General features: G+C 38.5%; 2 protein-coding genes and 1 non-coding gene across 3 annotated transcripts; 1 reads left to right on the forward strand and 2 right to left on the reverse strand.

Annotated features, from left to right (window-relative positions):
• Positions 1–297: 297 nt before the first annotated feature.
• LOC140890081 (uncharacterized) lies at positions 298–9,920 on the reverse strand. The gene is made up of 8 exons (XM_073297837.1): positions 9,611–9,920; positions 7,592–7,652; positions 7,177–7,231; positions 7,066–7,125; positions 6,452–6,918; positions 5,908–5,990; positions 1,591–1,871; positions 298–1,479 (listed from the first exon to the last, which is right to left on the reverse strand). Exons 1-8 carry the CDS (start codon positions 9,918–9,920, stop codon positions 298–300), a joined length of 2,499 nt encoding a protein of 832 aa, XP_073153938.1.
• Positions 7,376–7,481, forward strand: LOC140894010 (small nucleolar RNA R71). Its single transcript, XR_012153566.1, has one exon. It is a non-coding gene; the product is annotated as a small nucleolar RNA R71 (small nucleolar RNA).
• An 84-nt stretch (positions 9,921–10,004) lies between the features above and the next one.
• On the reverse strand, positions 10,005–11,040 carry LOC140890082 (uncharacterized). The gene is made up of 2 exons (XM_073297839.1): positions 10,628–11,040; positions 10,005–10,536 (listed from the first exon to the last, which is right to left on the reverse strand). The coding sequence occupies exons 1-2, from the start codon at positions 11,038–11,040 to the stop codon at positions 10,005–10,007; spliced, it is 945 nt and encodes a 314-aa protein (XP_073153940.1).
• Positions 11,041–22,327: the final 11,287 nt, after the last annotated feature.

The raw sequence follows: 22,327 nt of genomic DNA on the forward strand, positions 1-22,327 counted from the left end.
CTTGCTTGCTTCGGAAAAATATAGAGAAAAGAAATGCTCTGGGCGTGAATATTCTAAGAACTGAGGGACGGTTTGCGTAGCACATAAAGAGGCTGAAATTTTCCTTATTCCGTGTGAATTGGAGAAGGAAAAACAAATCTGCATTTTTATTGTTTGATTCAATTGCTGAAAATATGTTGATTGTGTACCAAGATCTCGGCCAACAAATTTTCTTGAGAAAAGGTAAGAATATAATTTCCATGCTTGGGAGATCCTTCCATGATGGTGCATATATACTTGGGGCCCAAGTTCCGGGTTTCACATCCCTCCCTCCTTATGAGAAGTTTCATCCTCAAAACTTGAGTCATCTTGTTCTTCAAATAAAAAGGGATACTTCTCCTGCATCATTTCTTTTAACTCCCAAGTAGCTTCTCTTTCAGTGTGATTTGACCATTGTACTTTGACGTAAGGGATAGTCCTTCGTCTAAGGACTTGGTCCATGGTATCCACTATTCGAATAGGGACTTCCTCATATTTCAGCTCTTCATTCAGATTACCATCAGTTACTAGTGGCTCAGCTTCCAAAATATGATTTGGGTTAGGAACATACTTTCTTAGCTGCGACACATGGAACACATTGTGAACCCTCGACATAGCAGGTGGTAAGGCTAGTTGATATGCCAATGTTCCTACTTTGTCGAGAATCTCAAATGGTCCCATATATCTCGGGTTCAATTTTCCAGCTCTGCAAAATCTCACGACTCCTTTCATAGGTGAAAATTTGACATAAGCTTTTTCGCCAACTTCAAATTCCAAAGGTCTTCTTTTCAAGTCCGCCCAACTTTTCTGGCGATCTTGTGCAGCTTTAAGTTTCTCCTTGATTATTGCAACCTTTCCCACTGTCTCCTGAATAATTTCGGGTCCGATAACAGCCTTTTCTCCGAATTCATCCCAATACAGAGGAGAACGACATTTTCTCCCATACAATGCTTCATACGGAGCCATCCCGATGCTGCTATGATAGCTGTTGTTGTAAGCAAATTCAATTAAAGGTAAATGTTCGCTCCAATTGCTGCTGAAATCCAGGGCATATGCACGCAACATATCTTTAAGAGTTTGGATTGTCCTCTCAGTTTGGCCATCAGTTTGAGGGTGATAAGTCGTACTGAGTGTGACTTTAATCCCCATAGCTTGCTGAAAGCTCTTCCAAATGCGCGATACAAACCTCGGATCTCTGTCAGACAAGATGCTGACTGGAACCCCATGTAGCTGTACTATATTATCCATATATAGCATAGCTAATTTTTCCAAACTATACTTCATGCATACTGGTTGGAAATGTGCAGATTTTGTGAGTCTATCTACGATCCAAATACCATCATGCCTCTGCTTTGATTCAGGGAGTCCCACTACAAAATCCATGGAAATGTGCTCCCATTTCCATTCCGGAATTTTTAATGGTTGGAGTAGCCCTCCAGGTCGCTGATGTTCTGCTTTAACCTGTTGGCATACTTGACACTTAGAGACGAATTATGCGACATCCTTCTTCATTCCTTTCCACCAAAAATTCCCTTTTAGATCTCTATACATCTTTGTACTTCCCGTATGAACTGAGAACTTTGACTTGTGTGCTTCAGACATGACTTCATTCCGAAGATCATTGACGTCCGGTACCCATATACGTCCTTTCATCCATAGGACTCCTTTATCATCCACTTGAAAGTCTAGTAATTTGCCCTCCTTGATTTGTTCCTTGAATTTAGCCAACGACGGATCTAGCTCTTGACTCAATTTGATTGTTTCTCGGAGATGCGGTTGAGCCGTTAATGAAGATAGAATCTTCTTGCTCATGTCTTTTCGACTCAAGGCATCAGCCACTTTATTGGCCTTACCTGGATGGTAGCTTATGATTAGATCGTAATCTTTTAAGAGTTATATTCATCTTCTTTGTCTCATATTCAGCTCCTTTTGCGTGAATAAATACTTGAGACTTTGGTGATCAGTGAAAATTTCACACTTGGCACCGTAGAGGTAATGTCTCCAAATTTTCAGTGCGAACAATACTGCTGCTAACTCAAGATCATGAGTGGGGTAGTTTTTCTCATGAGGTTTCAGCTGTCTAGATGCATAGGAGATCACTCTCCTTTCTTGCATTAGCACGCATCCCAAACCTTCCTTTGATGCATCACTATAAATTGCAAAATTTTTCCTTCCTCGGGTAGCACTAGTACTGGTGTAGATGCTAACCTTTCCTTCAGGACTCCGAAACTCTTTTCACAGTCCTTGTTCCAATCGAACTTTACGTTCTTTTGGGTGAGTTTCGTAAGAGGTATAACTATTGAGGAAAATCCTTCAACAAATTTTCGATAATAGCCAGCCAACCCCATGAAGCTTCGAATTTCAGTCACTGACTTGGGTCTGGGCCAGTCTGTTATTGCTACAACTTTTTTGGGATCCATCGAGACTCTGGCTGCTGAGATAATGTGTCCCAAAAATGCCACGCTTCTTAACCAAAATTCACACTTCTTGAATTTGGCATAGAGTTTATTCTCCCTTAAGGTTTGTAGTGTAATACAGAGATGTTCTTTATGATCCTCTTCACTAGGTGAGTATACGAGGATATCATCATAAAAACCACCACGAACCTATCAAGAAACTATTTGAAAACTCGGTTCATGAGGTCCATAAATGCCGCAGGGGCATTTTTCAAGCCAAACGACATTACAAAAAATTTGTAGTGCCCATATCTTGTTCGAAAAGCCGTTTTCGGAATATCTTCTGCCTTGACCTTCAACTGGTGATAGCCCGACCGCAGATCTAGTTTGGAGAAAACAGTAGCTCCTTTAAGTTGATCAAACAAGTCATCTATCCTTGGAAGAGGATACTTGTTCTTGATTGTGATCTTGTCGAGCTCTCTGTAATTGTTGCGTGTTTTTCGTTCGCAAGCGCACGATGTCAAGTTATAATATAGGAATTAAGTCCAAGTCGATCCCACGGAGAATGAATAAATGATATTATATCAAATATTTGCAACTAATAAAATCCTAATCCTATGTAGAGCTACGAAAATGGTTTGATTTTTATAAAACTAAAATTTGCAAGAAACAAAACTAAATAACCACGAGTTCACGAGAGAAAAATTCAATAAGCGATGAATGCTAGAGGTTCGATTTCACTTGACTGTCCACCACAATTTATTTTTAATGATTGTTTAATTATCAATTCTTCTAGTTTATTAGCCAATAATCCCTATTATTTTCTACTACCTCTCTCGAGTGTCAAGCAGAAATTCGTATTCAATAACAAACTCAATATCTCTATCAAAGTTCAATTATTAAATCCGGTAAATAGCACAAGAATCATTCTAATGACTTCTATGGAGTTATATGCCTCTCGAATAGTATAAACACCAAAGATGTATTTTCCTATGTCGTATTCAAAATCTCCTCTTTCGAGTGATAGATTCTAATTAAAATATCATTCAATCTATGGCCAGTAAATTGAAAGCATTAAGATCAGGAAAACACAAATAAACTGTACGAAGAAATTTAAATATATAAATCAAAATATGTCAATCATGGTTTCCAGTCAAGATCCGTCTACCTCTAGACTAAGAAATTAGTTCATAACGCAATTCAAAATCAAATAAGACATGTTTTTCCAACAATCCATAAACTAAGAAAAATAGAGTTTAAAGGAAAACTAGAACGAATTAGAATGAAGCTTTTCCGTCGCCGGATATCGCCGTCTTCTGTCTTCGTATCAAATTCTCGAGCTCTTGTACACTTCAAAACTCTCAATAGCCATCTCTATGCTCTGAAAACTCTCTAAACCCTTGTATCCTCCAGAATAAGTCATAAAATCCATTTTAAAACTCGATTAAAGACTTTCCATATTTTTGGAGACTGCTTAGCGCTGGAGCGCGAATAATTCGGCGCTGGGGCACTCAAGTTTTGTATTTTATTTTTCAATGATGGACGTCTAGCACTGAAGCGCTCAAAAGACGGCGCTGGGGCGCTCTGAACATGAATTTACGGGCGCTGGAGCGCTGGAAAACTAGAGCTGGGGCGCTACTTGTTCATCCATTTTACCATCTGCGCAGCATTTTTGTAAAAATCATAACTTAAGTTCTAGCCGTCGGATCGAGGTGAAATTTGGACAGCAACTTTAAAACATACTAAACTTCAATTGGAACGGTGAAGATCGGATTTAGAAGTCTGTAACATTCCCAGTAATTTTCTGAAGTTTGCTGTCCCGTAATTCGGCTTTCCGCTTCTTCTTGCTACTTTTCTTCAAATCCTTGCAACTCACAAAAACAACAACAAATACGCATAATATTCACTCGATACATCACAAAATCCAAGTCAAATCATATATAAATTAAGTGAATAAAATGCACTTATCAAATCCCCCCAAACTTAGACTTTTGCTAGTTCCGAGCAAAACAGTAATGAGCAATATAGTCGACCTCTGAATTTTTACATTTCAAGATTCAATACACATGCCCGCTAATTTTCTCAAGAGTTCTCGTGTGTGTCTGATTTGCCAATTTCATCTACCCACCTAACTTTCGATAAAATCATGCAATTCGTAAGTTTCATAAAATCATTAACTTCGCCCTTAAGTTTCAAAATACTCTCAACCAAGTTCAACTTTTACTCACACAGATCAACAGGACTTTTTCGGTTAACATTAGGCTCAAGTATAATTAGCAGGAGATAAGCATCCATATGTATATCAATGTAAACAAGGACTCATGATGCAAAGCAAAGGGAATTGAATATTTTCAATTTGTGCAGGATTATGAGTAGCTAAAAATTTTTTATTTGCATTGCCAGACATTAGTCTTGGCTTTCTTCTACTCCATACATCTCCATCTTTATGCCTTGTATTTGGACTAGAATTTCAATCCTTTTTTTTTAAGGTCTCCCCTCACCTTACTTTCTTTGCCATTACTTTTCTTTGAACTTTTTAGCTACTCAATTTGTTTTGGATTTTTCATGAATATAGAATGGCTAAAAAAAACTCAATAGATTCGAAAAAAAAACGCCTAAATCACTTCTGTGATCTTAAAAATCTACCTCAGTTTCAAATAAAAATCACAAGAGTTAAGAATCAAATCCTTTAATCCACATTACAAATCCACATAATTTTTTTCTAATTGCTAGGAGTATCGAAAATCATGGCATTCGTGCAAAAATGTGAGAACTCAAGATTAAATATAGCTAACATAAACTTTTTCAGCACACAAAATTTATTTTCATCATAGGCCAACACAATTACAACATCATGCCTTCAACTCCAACTAACTCATAAAAAATTTCAAATTTTCACAATTTTTAAACACCCCCCCAAACTTAAATTGTGCATTGTCCTCAATGTACATTATTCATTAAAAACAAGGGACACATACCTTAGGCACCAAGCGTCAGTACTCAGCACCATCTTAATCACTCAAAACTCTTCATCAGGGATGGCTCCTAAACTCTTTTAGCTCCATACTTTTTAACCTACACAATTCAAAATCATTATTGATGTCTAGTTTCTTATGATAAAAAATAATAAAAAGGAAAACAACTAAAATAAAAGAAACAATAAAGCAAATAAAAAAAAATCGCTTGGGTTGCCTCCCAAGAAGCGCTTAGTTTATAGTCCATAGCCCGACTATATTCTGATTCTAGCCCGGTTCCACTTTGTTGGAGGTCTTTTCCTTTTCTTTCACCCTCCAAACATATTCAACAATCTTCTTGATCTTTGCTTTCTTTCTCTTCTTCTTCTTTGCTACCATCGGATCATTCTCTCTTGGCAATTCTACAGCACTAACAACTTTGCAGCAACATTCCATCTTTTTTGATTGTTCAATCATGAACACTTTTTCCATGGATAAATTTTTAACCTCCTTATAAACATTAAAGATCACCTACTCACCTTTCTTCACATCAATCTTGGCTTCAGCAGTAGCCAAGTACGGTCTCCCCAAAATCAATGGCATATTGCATCCTCCTCCATATCTAGCACAACAAAATCCGCAGGAAAAATAAATTTATCTACTTTTACCAGTACATCCTCAATGATTTCAAACGGATATGTGATAGATCTGTCAGCTAGCTGCAATGCGATTGTCGTGGGTTTCACTTCTCCAAGTCCCAAACTCCTGAAAACAGACAAAGGCATTAAGTTAATGCTAGCTCCTAAATCACAAAGTGCTTTATTAAAATTAGAAGAATCAATAATGCAAGGAATCGTAAAACTCCCTAGATCTTTTAATTTTTGTGGTAGCTTCTTTTGCAGGATAGCACTGCACTCTTCAGTCAGGTTGACAGTCTTGAACTCCTCCACCTTCCGCTTCTTAGACATCACCTCCTTCAAGAATTTTGCATAATGCGGCATCTGCTCCAAAGCATCAGCGAATGGAATATTAATATGAATTTTCTTGAAGATGTCAAGAAACTTAGAAAACTTCTCATCCAACGCTTTCTTCTTGAACCGCAGAGGATATAGCAAAACAGCTTCTGGTACAGGCGGTTTCTCAGGCACAACTGCAGAATTGCTGGAATTTTTGCTAACAGATTTTTCAGACTCCACCACAATCTCTTCAACCTCTTCATCATCTACTTCCTTTGGGTCATCAACCCCAAGTTCTTTACCACTTCTAAGGGTGATAGCCTTGCACTGCTCCCTTGGATTAACCTCAGTATTACTAGGAAACACACATCTCTGTTGATTATTCAATGCATTCGCCAGTTGACCAATTTGTGTTTCAAGATTTTTCATAGAAGCGCTCACATTGGTCAAGTGTGTCTCCATACTATCAAGCCTATTTTCATTCCTCTTAAATCTTGTGGATGATTCTGCAATAAAATTACTCACCAAATCTTCCAACGATGCCTTACCTTCACCATTTTGAGTATTGAACTCCGGTGGAGGATTCAACACATTCTTATTGTTTGCATAGGAAAAATTCTCATGATTACGCAAATTAGGATGATACTGATTAGGTACAGGATTACCTCGATAATTGTTGTAATTCCTGTTGTTCACATAATGAGCTTGCTCCACACTCTCAAATTCATTAGCAGAATTTACGGTAGTCGCCAGCAATGTTGTCTCATTAGAACTTTGATTCCCTTTGGTCAGTGCAGCCAACTGTGTAGAAATAGTAGCCATCTGAGCAGTCAAAGCAGTGAATGCGTCAACCTCATGAATTCCAGCAGGCTTCCTTATTGCAGATATCTCACTCGGCCACTGATAACTGTTAACAGTCATTTGCTCAAGCATCTCATAAGCCTGTTCAGGAAATTTAGAAAATATTGAACCTCCAGCTGCAGCATCCACAGAAATACGAGTTGGCCCATTCAAACCATTGTAGAATAACTCAATCTGTTCCCAGTCCGGAAAATTATGGTTTGGACACTTCCTAAGCAACTCCTTGTACCGCTCCCAGGCTTCATAAAATTGCTCAAAATCTTGCTGTTTGAATATAGTGATCTCTATTTTCAACTGAGCAGACTTAGCAGGTGGGAAATACTTAGCCAGAAATTTAGAAGCCATATCATCCCATGTAGTGATACTCCCAAGAGGTAGTGATTGCAACCAACTACGAGCATTGTACCTAAGAGAAAACGGGAACAATCGTAGTTTGATGGTGTCTTCAGTAACACCATGAATCTTCACTGTGTTAGCAATCTCCATAAAAGTACGCAGATGCAGATTTGGATCTTCAGTAGCTGCACCCCTGAACTGATTTTGCTGCACCATATTAATTAGAGCTGGCTTCAACTCAAAATTATTCGCCGTGATGTTCTGCCGAGCTATCCCAGAATAATGAGTATTGATCACCGGTCGAAAGTGATCTCTGATCGGCACCGGGGCATTATTGACAACTCTTTCTCTTTCTCTTTCTTCAGCCATTTGTTGCAACTCTTCTCTTCTAGCTTTTCTCAAAGCTTTAGCAGTTTTCTCAATTTCCGGATCAAAGAGCAGTGAGTCGTAACTTTGGCTTTTTCGCATAAACTGCATAGAGAGGAAAGATTTAAAATTAGAACCAAAAAAATAAAATAAAATGCTCTAAATCAAAATTAAGACTAATTAGCACAATTTAATATAAATCAAATAAAATTCAATTCCCCGGCAACGACGCCAAAAATTTGTTGCGTGTTTTTCGCTCGCAAGCGCACGATGTCAAGTTATAATATAGGAATTAAGTCCAAGTCGATCCCACGGAGAATGAATAAATGATATTATATCAAATATTTGCAACTAATAAAATCCTAATCCTATGTAGAGCTACGAAAATGGTTTGATTTTTATAAAACTAAAATTTGCAAGAAACAAAACTAAATAACCACGAGTTCACGAGAGAAAAATTCAATAAGCGATGAATGCTAGAGGTTCGACTTCACTTGACTGTTCACCACAATTTATTTCTAATGATTGTTTAATTATCAATTCTTCTAGTTTATTAGCCAATAATCCCTATTATTTTCTACTACCTCTCTCGAGTGTCAAGCAAAAATTCGTATTCAATAACAAACTCAATATCTCTATCAAAGTTCAATTATTAAATCCGGTAAATAGCACAAGAATTATTCTAATGACTTCTATGGAGTTATATGCCTCTCGAACAGTATAAACACCAAAGATGTATTTTCCTATGTCGTATTCAAAATCTCCTCTCTCGAGTGATAGATTCTAATTAAAATATCATTCAATCTATGGCTAGTAAATTGAAAGCATTAAGATCAGGAAAACGCAAATAAACTGTGCGAAGAAATTTAAATATATAAATCAAAATATGTCTATCATGGTTTCCAGTCAAGATCCGTCTACCTCTAGACTAAGAAATTAGTTCATAACGCAATTCAAAATCAAATAAGGCATGTTTTTCCAACAATCCATAAACTAAGAAAAATAGAGTTTAAAGGAAAACTAGAACGAATTAGAATGAAGCTTCTCCGTCGCCGGATGCCGCCGTCTTCTGTCTTCGTATCAAATTCTCGAGCTCTTGTGCACTTCAAAACTCTCAATAGCCGTCTCTATGCTCTGAAAACTCTCTAAACCCTTGTATCCTCTAGAATAAGTCATAAAATCCCTTTTAAAACTTGATTAAAGACTTTCCATATTTTTGGAGACTGCTCAGCGCTGGAGCGCTAATTCGGTGCTGGGGCGCTCAAGTTTTGTATTTTATTTTTCAATGACGGACTTCTAGCGCTGGAGCGCTCAAAAGATGGCGCTGGGGCGCTCTGGACATGAATTTACGGGCGCTGGAAAACTAGAGCTGGGGCGCTACTTGTTCTTCCATTTCACCATCTGTGCAGCATTTTTGTAAAAATCATAACTTAAGTTCTAGCCGTCGGATCGAGATGAAATTTGGACAGAAACTTTAAAACATCCTAAACTTTAATTTTAACGGTGCAGATCGGATTTAGATGTCTGTAACATTCCCAATAGTTTTCTGAAGTTTGCTGTCCCGTAATTCAGCTTTTCGCTTCTTCTTGCTACTTTTCTTCAAATCCTTGCAACTCACAAAAATAACAACAAATACGCATAATATTTACTCGATACATCACAAAATCCAAGTCAAATCATATATAAATTAAGTGAGTAAAATGCACTTATCAGTAATATATACACATTCTCATGCTTCCATCCTTTTTCTTTACAAATAAGACTGGGGCTCCCCACAGGGATGCACTCGGTCTAATTTTCTTCTTGTCCAGCAACTCTTGCAGTTGCTCTTTCAATTCCTTGAGTTCCGCTGGTGCCATTCGGTAGGAAGCTTTCGAAATCAGAGCAGCACCAGGTTCTAGCTGAATCTCAAATTCAATCTCTCGGTCTGGAACCATTCCGGGTAGTTCCTTCGGAAAGACATCCGAAAACTCTCGTACAATCGAAAGGTCTTCTAGTTTGAGCTCTGGTTCTTCTTTTACCTCGCTCACCATAGCCAGGTAAACTTCTTCGCGACCTTTTATCGCCTTCCATGCTTGAGAGGCCGACAAGAGGGGTTTTCGCGTCTTGGTCTTGCCTTAGAATGTAATTTCTTCATGGTTTGGGGTACGAAGTTTAACATTATTATCCCGACAGCTAACCACTGCAAGGTTTCTAGACAACCAATCCATCCCAAGGATGACATCAAATTCTACCATGTTGAGTTCAGTCAAATCAGCATCAAAGATTTGTTCACAGACACACATCTTACATTTTCTATGTATCTTTAGTGTCTCAATTATCTTGTTAGTAGGGGTTGCTACTCTCAGTGGTTCAGTTAGTTTCTCAGAGATAAGCCCTATCTTTTTAGTGAATCTCTTAGATATAAACGAATGAGTGGCACCACAATCAAATAAAGCATATGCAGGCTTAGTATTGATTAAAATGGTACCTGCCACGACTTCATTCGCATCATCTGCCTCTTCTTGTGTGATAGCAAACACATGGGCGTTGAGCTTCGTATCTTTTGGTTGGGTCTGTGTAGCACTACCATTCGGCCCGGTCCTTGGCTTCACAGGATTAGGACAATAAGATATTCGGTGTCCCAATTTGCCACAGTCAAGCGCCAGTCTTCCGACGACACTCCCCTTCGTGTCAGAAATTGCAGGTAGGACATGGTTTGATCATTAGTCGATTAGGAGCAGGGGCAGTTCCCCTGAACGATCCACCAGATTGGTTCGGGCGCTTGGGTGTTGGCCCGATAGCAGAAGATTGACCAGACAGAGGTCGTTTGTTCTTGAAGTCGTCTTCCCGACGTTTGATATCCGATTCAGCTCGGATAGCTGCTCCCATCAAGTCTGAAAAGTTGGCAGGTTGAAAAACTGCTAATGCCGGGATTCGGTTGTTCAACCCCATTTTGAAACGGTGCAGCTTCAGTTCATCATCTCCCATAATGGTAGGGGCATAAGACCCGAGCTCATTGAACTTAGAAGTGTACTCCACCACTGTCATATCTGAAGTTTGTATGAGATTTTCAAATTCTCTCAACTTCTGTATACGAACCTCAGCTGGGAAGTACTGCTTCAAAAACGCAGTACTGAATTGCTGCCATGTGACTGGTCCCGCAGCTAACATAGCAGGTGTAGTAGCCCGGTTCCATTTCACAATATTAAGTGATTTTAAACATGTTAGAAAATGACATATAATTTTAAAAGTATCAAAACATGTTTAAGGAGTCCTTATTTGGTGAAAATAAGTGGAAAATAAGATCCGGAACGTCCGAAAATGGTGGGATAGGTCCCAGGGGTCCAAAACTGACTTCGTAAGGACCAAAACAGTTCGGAGCTCACGGACCAGTTCAAGCCCTCCGAACCACTTCGGGCCCTCTGAACCCGAGTTCGGACCATCCGAACTCAGCAGAGACAGATGTCTTAAAGGCTCGGACAAGTGGCAGTTCGGACCGTCCGAACTTCGCCTATAAATAGGCCATCCGAGAGCCTCATTTTTCACACAAATTCACTCTTTCTCTCTCTGTCTTTAGTGTATTCAAGGGGTTTTGGGGTGTTTCCAGCCTTCATAGGCTTGGTCCAGATGTTGGCCAGGTGATCCGGGGTTGCGGTAGAGCGGTGCCCAAGTTTTGGGGCAGTCGTCATCAGCGGGCTGACGACGGACGCAGATATAACTCTGGCTCCTTATAGTAAATAGGGAGTATGCTATAGATTAGTTAAGGCTTTTAGAATAAAGTGGTAATGCATGAGTACTTTGCATTGTAGTGCGGATTATAGGCTTGGACTTTAGAGCTGGTATAGCTTGCCTAGTAGAACTAAGGTACGTAAGTACAAACTGAGATAGCCAGCTGAATATGTGTTGCATAATTATGTGTTGCATTATTATCTGTCATGATATGCATGAGTTACTGTTCATGATTTGTATGCATCATTTGCATACCATGTTGAGTCTGTTATCCTTTTGAGATAGCCAGTTGTTCTAGGGTCGCCCAACCCTAGGGTTGTTGTTATTATACGATCGGGTACCGTGTGACACCCACTGGACCGACGGGACAGCGTGTGCGGTTTTACCCAGGACGGTGATAGTCCAAGATCAGGTTCAGTATGTGTGGCACCCACTGGATCTTCGGAGTAGTATGCACATATTGGAGGCGCCTATGTACTAAGAATGATTTTCCAGATATGATCCCAGTTACCCAGAGCATTCAGAGTTCATGTTGCATGCATCATATAGACCTGTATATTCAATACCTTACGTACTGGGTGTTAGCGCTCACGTCCCTGCTTTTATCTCGGACACCCCATTCGACGGGGCAGGTTTGCAGGTGGATCAGGAGCGAGAGATGTAGTTGGTCGATGACCAGGGCTTGGTAGCAGGAGTTTTCAGAAGAGTTTTAGATTAAGATTTTAACTGGTATTCATTCGATTTGGTTGTATCATTATTTGAGGATTTATTTATGATTTTTCCGCTGTTATTTTTGATCATTTATTAATTAAGTTAAATGCATGCTTAAGATTCTGATTAGCAGGTGATCACGGTGCGGGTCACTACATTTATGATATCAGAACATGCATATTAATCTTGGGATCTAGATTGTTGGAATTGGGATTAACCTTTTGATCATCGTATAGATGGCGGGACTTGGTGATGAAAGTAGCATAATAGCGTGGGTGGACGCTGGGGCGATCAGGATGATCGAGAGCATCTTTGGGTCGTCATCACCATCACCATGATGATCGTAGGCATTTTAGTATGCATAGATATTTGCATAACAAGGGGTTAGAGTTGTGCTGGTGATCAGTTCTAGGCTTTCTCCTGAATCGATTCAGAAAGCCAGTGGTTTGACTTAGTGTCTGAGATGACTCAGTGTTAGGGTCATTGGTTATTGATGATGGATTTTCATCATAGATTCAGTGATAGATTATACCAGGTGCTGAAGACTGTGCAGGGTTGTTCAAGATGGGAAAGGAAGCGCGACCTATGCCGGTGTTTTCTTGGAAATTTATTCCAGATAGGCTACTGGGGGAGGCTACCTGAGTCTTGATATTTTGCACAGTTATAGCAAGGGGTATAATTATCAAAAGGAATGTTTTTATGAATTTGTTATTGGTACTGGATTAGTGCCAAGAGATATGAACGCTATCGTCTGACTTTATCAGAGATACATATTTTAGTTTTTGTTAACAGAATAGTCTTGAAAAGGATTCTTTGAAAAGTGTACATTCTAGATGGATAGTTTTTGCTGGTGGTACTGGGGGAGAACCAGGAGATTCGATCAGTATCAACTGGCCTTATCGGAGTTACAGATAGTGATCGGGGACATGATCAGTATGATGATTTGGATTTCTTATTAAGTGATTGTAAGATTTATTTGGGTGGTTTCCATTATTGCTCTGGAAGTCTTTTGTACTTCAGACAGGTTATTGGAAAGTTACCCCAGTCTGGAGACCATGATGTTACTAGTGATTATTTGGATTCAGTGAGGTCTTGTAAAATGATATGAGAGAATAAAGAACTTGTTGTTCTTATTCAAGTTCATATCGGTACTTAAGATGTATTTCGAGGACGAAATTATCTTAAGTAGGGGATAATATAGTAGCCGGTTTCATTTCACAAGATTAAGTAATTTTAAACATGTTAGAAAATGACATATAATTTTAAAAGTGTCAAAACATATTTAAGGAGTCCTTATTTGGTGAAAATAAGTGAAAAATCAGATCCGAAACGTGCGAAAATGGTGGGGTAGGTCCCGGGGGTCCAAAAATGACTTCGGAAGGACCAAAATAGTTCGGAGCTCACGGACCAGTTCGGGCCCTCCGAACCCGAGTTCGGACCATCCAAACTCAGCAGAGACAGATGTCTTAAAGGCTCGGACAAGTGGCAGTTCGGACCATCCGAACTCAAACTTCGCCTATAAATAGGCCATCCGAGAGCCTCATTTTTCACACAAATTCACTCTTTCTCTCTCGGTCTTTAGTGTATTCTAGGGATTTTGGGGTGTTTCCAGCCTTCCTAGGCTTGGTCCGGAGGTTGGCCAGGTGTTCCGGGGTTGCGGCGGAGCGGTGCCCAAGTTTTGGGGCAGTCGTCATCAGCGGGCTGACGACGGACGCAGGTATAGCTCTGGCTCCTTATAGTAAATAGGGAGTATGTTATAGATTAGTTAAGGCTTTTAGAATAAAATGGTAATGCATGAGTACTTTGCATTGTAGTGCGGATTATAGGCTTGGACTTTAGAGCTGGTATAGCTTGCCTAGCAGAACTAAGGTACGTAAGTACAGACTGAGATAGCCAGCTGAATATACATGTTTATGTGTTGCATTATTATCTGTCATGATATGCATGAGTTACTGTTCATGATTTGTATGCGACATTTGCATACCATGTTGAGCCTGTTATCCTTTTGAGATAGCCAGTTGTTCTAGGGTCGCTCAGCCCTAGGGTTGTTGTTATTATACGATCGGGTACCGTGTGACACCCACTGGACCGATGGGACAGCATGTGCGGTTTTACCCAGGACAGTGATAGTCCAAGATCGGGTTCAGTATGTGTGGCACCCACTGGATCTTCGGAGCAGCGTGCACATATTGGAGGCATCTATGTACTGTGCATGATTTTCCAGATATGATCCCAGTTACCCAGAGCATTCATAGTTCATGTTGCATGCATCATATAGACCTGTATATTCAATACCTTACGTACTGGGCGTTAGCGATCACGTCCCTGCTTTTATCTCGAACACCCCATTCGACGGGACAGGTTTGCAGGTGGATCAGGAGCGAGAGATGTAGTTGGTCGATGACCAGGGCTTGATAGCAGGAGTTTTCAGAAGAGTTTTAGATTAAGATTTTAACTGGTATTCATTCGATTTGGTTGTATCATTATTTGAGGATTTATTTATGATTTTTCCGCTGTTATTTCTGATCATTTATTAATTAAGTTAAATGCATGCTTAAGCTTCTGATTAGTAGGTGATCACGGTACGGGTCACTACAGCAGGTGAAACGGCTTCCCACCATTTTCTTGCTTTTTCCTCCAGAAAAGGAATTGCCACCTCCACTTTAAGTGCTTCAGGGACTTCAAGTAAACGCAGTTGGTCCTCCATCTTCTTCATCCAATTTCGTCCCACCTCTGGGTCAACATCTCCCTTAAACATTTCAGTTCGGTTCTTACGGAGCGATTCATAATGGAATTTGACTCCATTCTAACCAGGTGGGGGAGGTGGCGGATTTCCATTGCCGTTGTCGTTGCCATTTGCATTTACCATCCCTTGGAGGGTCGTCACCACTATTTCTGCGATAGCCGCAAGGTCTTCTCTGCTAAGACTGATTCCTGGAGGTGGATTCGCATTTTCCCCACGATTGTTGTTGCGTGTTCTTGGGGTTCTCCGGCCATTTCCTACAGTAAAGGAGTTCTAAGAGTTTGTCGAAAAACGATACTTAAAGAAGAAAGGAAATAGCAGAATAAATGAATCAATAAATAATCCCAAGAATAAAAGTTATTTTATTCATTTCCAAAATGTCATGAAGATAAATGAAGCAAAACAAACCAAGTCTCAAAACATCAAGATATCATGCTGAATAGAATAAAACAATGATGAATAAAAGGACTAAGCTGGATAAAAGCCTAATCTATGATTTCTCCATCACCCGAGGCTTCATCTTTTGACGGAACATCTTCGGGGTCCTCATCTCCCGCAAAGGCTGCCATGTGGAGCTGATCAATGTACTCGAGTGCGGCTAAGTTCTGTGCCTCAAGGTTTTGCACAGTGTGTTGCAGCTCTTGCACTTGGTTTTGTAAACCTAGGATTTGAATTCCCGACTCTTGACGCCTTAGGGCCTCTTTGCGTGCCTCTTCAAGGATTATGGCTTGGAGTTCCTTTACGTTAGCTAGGGCAGATGCTAGTTCCTTCTTTGTTTCCTCGTGTTCTTTCTCCTCCTTATTGAGGTAATATGAAAACCTTTCCACATCGGCTTCAAGGTGGTCCCAATGCTCCTCCATCTCGCTCTTGTTAGCCTTTAGTGTATTCATGTATTTCATAATTTCTTCTTTCTCGTATTGCTCCACGTATAGCGAAGACCTCAATAATTCGATAACTTGTTCCTTGCTTCGAACAACGTTTTTGTGAGTCGTAACTATGGTGCGAGCCATCTTCCTAGAATAAAGAGGAATGCGTTCAAGTTAGAATTCAAATTGATGAAACTTCAGGCAGAATTGATATAGAGCAAGATTTTTAGTCAAATTTTCCAAAAATGGAAATTTTTGATATTTTCTCAAGGATTGAACTGCTGATCATAAGGAGTATGGGACAATCGACGGAATCGAATTTCGAGTATCCCACAAAAAGTTATAGGCAAAACAAACATTTCCAAAAATAGCAAAAACGCGAATTCGGGGGCTCAAACGGCCGAATTTGGGCTAAAAGCGTCACAAATCATACAAATTATGTGTTTGACTCAGAGGGTCGTTTCGGGTCAGGATAAGCTGGGCTTGGGTCAAAATTTGACAACGTCAAATTTTTTCGGTACGAAATCCCGTCCGGATTTATGAACCTGGCGGCTCTGATACCACTTCAATGTCATGCCCCGAGACCGAGACGTGCCACCGGCATTGTTTCAAATTCTCAAAAATTATAAAACAACTAGCCTCGTAGTTCAGTATAAACCAAACCAGTCTATTATCATAAATAAATTCCAAAACATAGTCTTTACAACTTGATAAATCCAAAATAACGAAACAAATGAGGAAGCTTCTAAAAACTTAATAACAAAATATTAATGAAAAAATCCAAATAATAAAAAATAGCGAAATTTAGTCTTAATATTCCTCTATCACCATCCCCAAAACATATCTTGTTCACGATCTTCTAAACAATCAACTTCATCATCTGGAAGGGGAAAAGTAAGGGGTGAGTGTTTTGGGAAACACTCAAAAAGTGGGGGCCGATCGATCATACCAAATTATATAAATATATATATATTTATTTCAAAAACTCATGGATTAATTAAAATCATAAACATTTCATATCATGTCTCAACATAGCATAGCATAAATAACATCATAACATATTTGGCATGACATAACATAATCTTTGACAAGACACTGAAATTCCTCTCATTACTCGTGGCTAACTGATCAGTCCCCTATATGTAATCCCTCTAAGGGATGAGGTCATAGAACGGTTATTATTATCCATCGTATCAGGGCCATAACATAACATGGTTCGGAAATTCCCTTTTCACTCCTAATTCGAGTCATAACAGTGTCAAAACATATTTTCTACAAAACATCATCATGAACAATATTAATTAACAAAATTCCAACGATTAACATGAACGATCGAATTTTCAAAACATACATATAATTTTAAAACATAAGCCCACTTACAGAAATTATTTGTGCAAATAACAGGTGAAGCTTTGACAGAAAGTTAGGAGCAAGACCCTCGAAAATTTAGATTTGAATTTTCGGAAATTTGCAGAATCTGAGCAATAATTCTTCCAAATCCCTAAGCTACTAACCTAAGAAATTAAGAACAAATCGGCAGATTAGTGATACTTAGTTACTATACTAAGTATTTGAAACCTTGGCAAAGGAAGAGGAAAAACTCTGACGTACCTTTCAAGCCTAAACTTTGACGTCAAATTTGCTTTCCCAATCCTTATCCCCACGTGACTATGAAGGAAACAAGTGCCAACCTTTGAATACAAATAGTAACCTAGGAGGAAGATGGCATGCCTTATTCACGTGATTAAGGCATAAAGTTGACAGAATTTTCTTGATTCAAATTGCTTGCTTGCTTCAGAAAAATATAGAGAAAAGAAATGCTCTGGACTTGAATATTCTGAGAACCGAGGGGCGGTTTGCGTAGCACATAAAGAGGCTGAAATTTGCCTTATTCCGTGCGAATTGGAGAAGAAAAAACAAATCTGCATTTTTATTGTTTGATTCAATTGCTGAAAATATGTTGATTGTGTACCAAAATCTCGGCCAACAAATTTTCTTGAGAAAAGGCAAGAATATAATTTCCATGCTTGGCAGATCCTTCCATGATGGTGCATACTTGGGGCCCAAGTTCCGGGTTTCACAGTGGGTCTTGACAATGTGGTATTAAAGATGACTTCTGAAAAGGAAATGACACTACGTGATGTCCTCCATGTTCCTGATAATCGGAAGAATCTAGTGGCGGGTTCGGCTCTTTTGAATGCCGGTTTTAAGTTAGTATTTGAGTCCAAAAAGTTTGTACTTTCAAAGAATGTCCAATTCATAGGCAAGGGGTATCTTGACAATGGTTTGTTTAAAATGAATGTAAAAAATATACTCCGTGATTTCAATGGCAATAAAGTTATAATTTCTTCTTACTTGCTTGAATGTTCTAATTTATAGTATTTAAAACTTGGGCATGTGAATTATAAATCATTGCAAAGATTAATGAAGATGAATTTATTGCCAACGTTTGATGTTGATCCAACACACAAGTGTAAAGTTTGTGTTGAAGCAAAAATGTCCAAATTACCTTTTCATTCGTTGGAAAGAAATACTGCTCCTATCGAATTAATTCATAGTGATCTATGTGATCTGAAATTTGTGCAAACAAGAGGAGGAAATAAATACTTTGTTACATTCATTGACGATTGCACTTGATATTGTTATGTGTATTTGTTTGAAAAGCAAAGATCAAACATTGGATGCATTCAAAGTTTATAAAACAGAAGTTGAGAATCAACTAAGCAAGCGAATTAAAGTGGTTTATAGAGATAGAGGAGGAGAATATGGTGCTCCTTTTGATGAATTTTGTACGGAGTCCGACATTATTCGTCAAAAGACCGCACCTTACTCCCCTCAATCCAATGGTGTAGTGGAACGAAAGAACCGGACACTAAAGGAGATGATGAATGCTATGTTGATAAATTCTGGATTACTGCAAAATTTGTTGTTGAGGGGGGGGGGGGGGGGAGCGATTTTGTCGGCTACCTACATTTTAAAAAAATTACCACATAAAAAAAGGATAAGACCCCTTATGAATTGTGGAAAGGCCACAAGCCTGCCTACAAATATCTAAAAGTGTGGGGGTTTTTGGCTAAGGTAGAAATTCCTAAGCCAAAACAAGTGAAAATTGGACCAAAGACAATCAATTGCATTTTTATTGGTTATGCCAATAACAATACTGCATATCGATTTTTGGTGCACAAATCAGACATTCCTGATGTTCACAGAGGGACTACAATTAAGTCACATAATGTTATGTTCTTTGAGGATATGTTTCCTTACAAAGAAGGAAAAAATGAACTGTGTTCCGAAGCATGTCGCAACATGCATCAGAACAAGAATGAGATAGTACCTCGTCACGACAAATGCATGGACAAAAATGTCAGTTAAACTCATCTTAGACAAAATATGGATGATACTGGACTACTTCTTCTTGAATATAACCAAGAAACTGCTACTGAAGATAATCGTAGCAACAAAATAGTAAATGAAACTACGGAAAATCATGAAAATGATAACGAATTGAGACGTAGTAAAAGGTCCAGAAAGGAAAAGACTTTTGGTCCTGATTCTCTGACTTATGTGTTAGAAAATGAACCTCGAACAATAATTAATGCATTATCGAGTCGGCCCCATTATGGAAAGAAGCTATTAATAATGAAATAGACTCCATCATGCAAAACCATATATGAGAATTGGTGGATATTCCACCAGGAACAAAGCTTTTAGGATGCAAGTGGATCCTAAAATATAAATACAAGGCTGATGGATCTATAGAAAAATATAAGGCTCGGTTGGTGGCTAAAGGCTTCAACCAAAAGGAAGGCCTAAATTTCTTTGACATCTATTCACCAGTGATTAGGATAACTTCCATTTGAGTTCTCATCGCCATTTCAGCGTTGCATGACCTTGAGATACATCAAATGGATGTGAAAATCGCGTTCCTAAATGGTGAATTAGATGAAGAAATATACATGGAGCAACCTGAATGGTTTGTGGCTCCTGGACAGAAGCATAAGGTGTGTAAACTCGTTAAGTCTTTGTATTCATTGAAACAAGTGTCAAAACAGTGGCATGAGAAATTTGAAAAAACTATGTTGTCAAATGGTTTCAAGATAAACGAGTGTGACAAATGCGTTTATATCAGAGGCACACCTGAATCATTCGTCATAGTATATTTATACGTAGAAGATATGCTTATTATGGGAAGTGATCATAATGTGATTATGAACACAAAAAAGTTGTTGACTTAGAACTTTGATATGAAAGATATGGGTTTGGCAGATGTAATTCTTGAAATTAAGATCATGAAGACAAAAGAAGAAATTGTCCTCACACAATCTTATTATGTTGAGACGGCGTTAAGAAAGTTTGGTTCTCATGTCCTAGCTCCTGTCGCAACACCAATTGATTTAAACGTGCATTTGAGCAAAAATCATGGTGAACCCATATCACAACTGGAATATTCACGTGTGATTGGAAGTTTGATGTATATCTCAAACTGTACACGTCCAGATATTACCTCTGCAGTCAATAAACTCAGTAGATTCACGAGTAATCCAAGTAATATGCATTGGAATGCACTGATGAGAGTTCTTAAGTATTTAAAACATACTTCAGAATATGGATTACATTATGCGAGATATCCAGCAGTGTTGGAAGGCTATTGTGATGCAATCTGGATTTCGGATACGAATTATTCCAAATCCACATGTGGATATGTGTTTGTCATTGGTGGTGGAGCCGTGACATGGAAATCCACAAAGCAAATGTGTATTGCTCGATCCACAATGGAATATGAGTTTATAGCCTTAGATAAAGCCGCTGAAGAGGCTGAATGGCTAAGACATTTCTTAGAAGATATCCTGTGTTGGGCTAAACCTGTGTCTGCTATTATGATACGTTGTGATAGTCAATTGGCGATTAGAAGGGCACAAAGTAGCATGTACAATGGTAAGTCACGACACATACGTCGTAGATATAATACCATTAGGCAGTTGATCTCTAATTAAGTAATCTCCATCGATTATGTGAAATTGAAAGACAATTTAGCGGATCCGTTGACAAAATGTTTGAGTAGAGATCAAGTAAAATGCTCATCAAGGGGAATGAGACTAAAAATATATAAATAAAATGATCATAACGGAAACCCAACCTTACTAACTGAAGATCCCAAGATCTTGGTTCAATGGGACAACAATGTTATGAGAGCTGTTGCAACAGCACCTGAGATAGACTTTGAATCGAAGTTGTCTTCTCATTACTAGGGTGAAATTTTTGTTGCCTACCACATGTAGTGAGGTTAAGCTTATGCTTTTAATGATTCCTATACTTGAAAAAGTCGGGTATGGTAGGGTACTCGTTATAGGAGATCACCTATGTAAGTGTGAAGACGAGCCACTTCAATGAAATACTTATCAATCCAAGAGTGTGTTCATGACTAAAAAGGACACAACCATGAGAACTAGTATGATGTGAGAAAAGTTATTGTATTGATACCATTGCCTTGGTTTACACAAATGGCTGGGTAGTTCAAGACATCGCGTTCACTAACTAGCTAGTAAATCCGATGGTATTCTACTACGGAAGGTTCAAAGCCAAAGCTACCTCTCCCGATGCAGTAAAATTTTGTTTGGAATTTCTAAAGTGTCTGCATTTCATACATGCATTAATTTCTATTCATGTGGAGGATTGTTGGAAAAATTGGGTTGTGTACCCATTTAGAATCGATAAAATATTTGTGATAAAATTATTTTTTGATTACCAATTAGGATGAATTAGAAATTAATAAACTGTTCACAAATAATTGCTCGGATTTTATCAAGTTAAAAGATTGAATAAAAAAATATTATATATATTATTGAAAGAAAAAAAGGAAAATAAGTGGCATCTCTTGTTGTTTGTCACGTGTATCTCTTTGTGGCAATCGGCCAATTGAGATTGTCAATTGGAATTTGAATTTGAATTCAACAATTCAAATATGAGTTGGGTAATTACAATTCAAATTGGAAGTTAACATGCAACCAAATGGTTGTTTGTAAGATGCAGTTATACTTGGCATCTTTTGATGATGGGTCCAATTTGAAGTGATACACATTTTATTCCAAGGCTTTCAATCTTTATTAATAGAACTCATATGTTTAATGAAAAAGAGTTAGATATTCTGAAAGTTGAATATACAGTAATTTTGTATTGTTCATATTGCTGCATTCAATATTTTGTTCTTCATTTTCAAGAAGTTCAAAAAGAATATTCAAAGTTCGCCGGATTTTGTAATTTGGAGTGTTCATATTATAAAACGAATTCGTTGTATCTTGAGAAACGATTGTCATATTCCATTAGCACCGCATGTGGGGCAAATTCATCTTAAAGACATAGAGTCTGACTCTAGCCTCGACTTATAGTTTTATGTTCCTATCTTGTCTCA

Source organism: Henckelia pumila, chromosome 3 (genome assembly GCF_033568475.1).
Source record: "Henckelia pumila isolate YLH828 chromosome 3, ASM3356847v2, whole genome shotgun sequence".
Lineage (NCBI taxonomy): Eukaryota > Viridiplantae > Streptophyta > Magnoliopsida > Lamiales > Gesneriaceae > Henckelia > Henckelia pumila.

Bases quoted from the DNA above. Each gene is read 5' to 3' on its own strand.
- LOC140890081 (XM_073297837.1), bottom strand. From the start codon at position 9,920: ATGGTGAGCGAGGTAAAAGAAGAACCAGAGCTCAAACTAGAAGACCTT. The intron at 6,919-7,065 runs GTAAATTCTGCT...GCAAACAATAAG, and splicing joins CAACATTGCTGGCGACTACC to AATGTGTTGAATCCTCCACC. The intron at 5,991-6,451 runs GTTGGATGAGAA...TTGTTGTGCTAG, and splicing joins CTGCGGTTCAAGAAGAAAGC to ATATGGAGGAGGATGCAATA.
- LOC140890082 (XM_073297839.1), bottom strand. From the start codon at position 11,040: ATGTTAGCTGCGGGACCAGTCACATGGCAGCAATTCAGTACTGCGTTT. The intron at 10,537-10,627 runs GTTCAGGGGAAC...TGTCGTCGGAAG, and splicing joins CCGAACCAATCTGGTGGATC to ACTGGCGCTTGACTGTGGCA.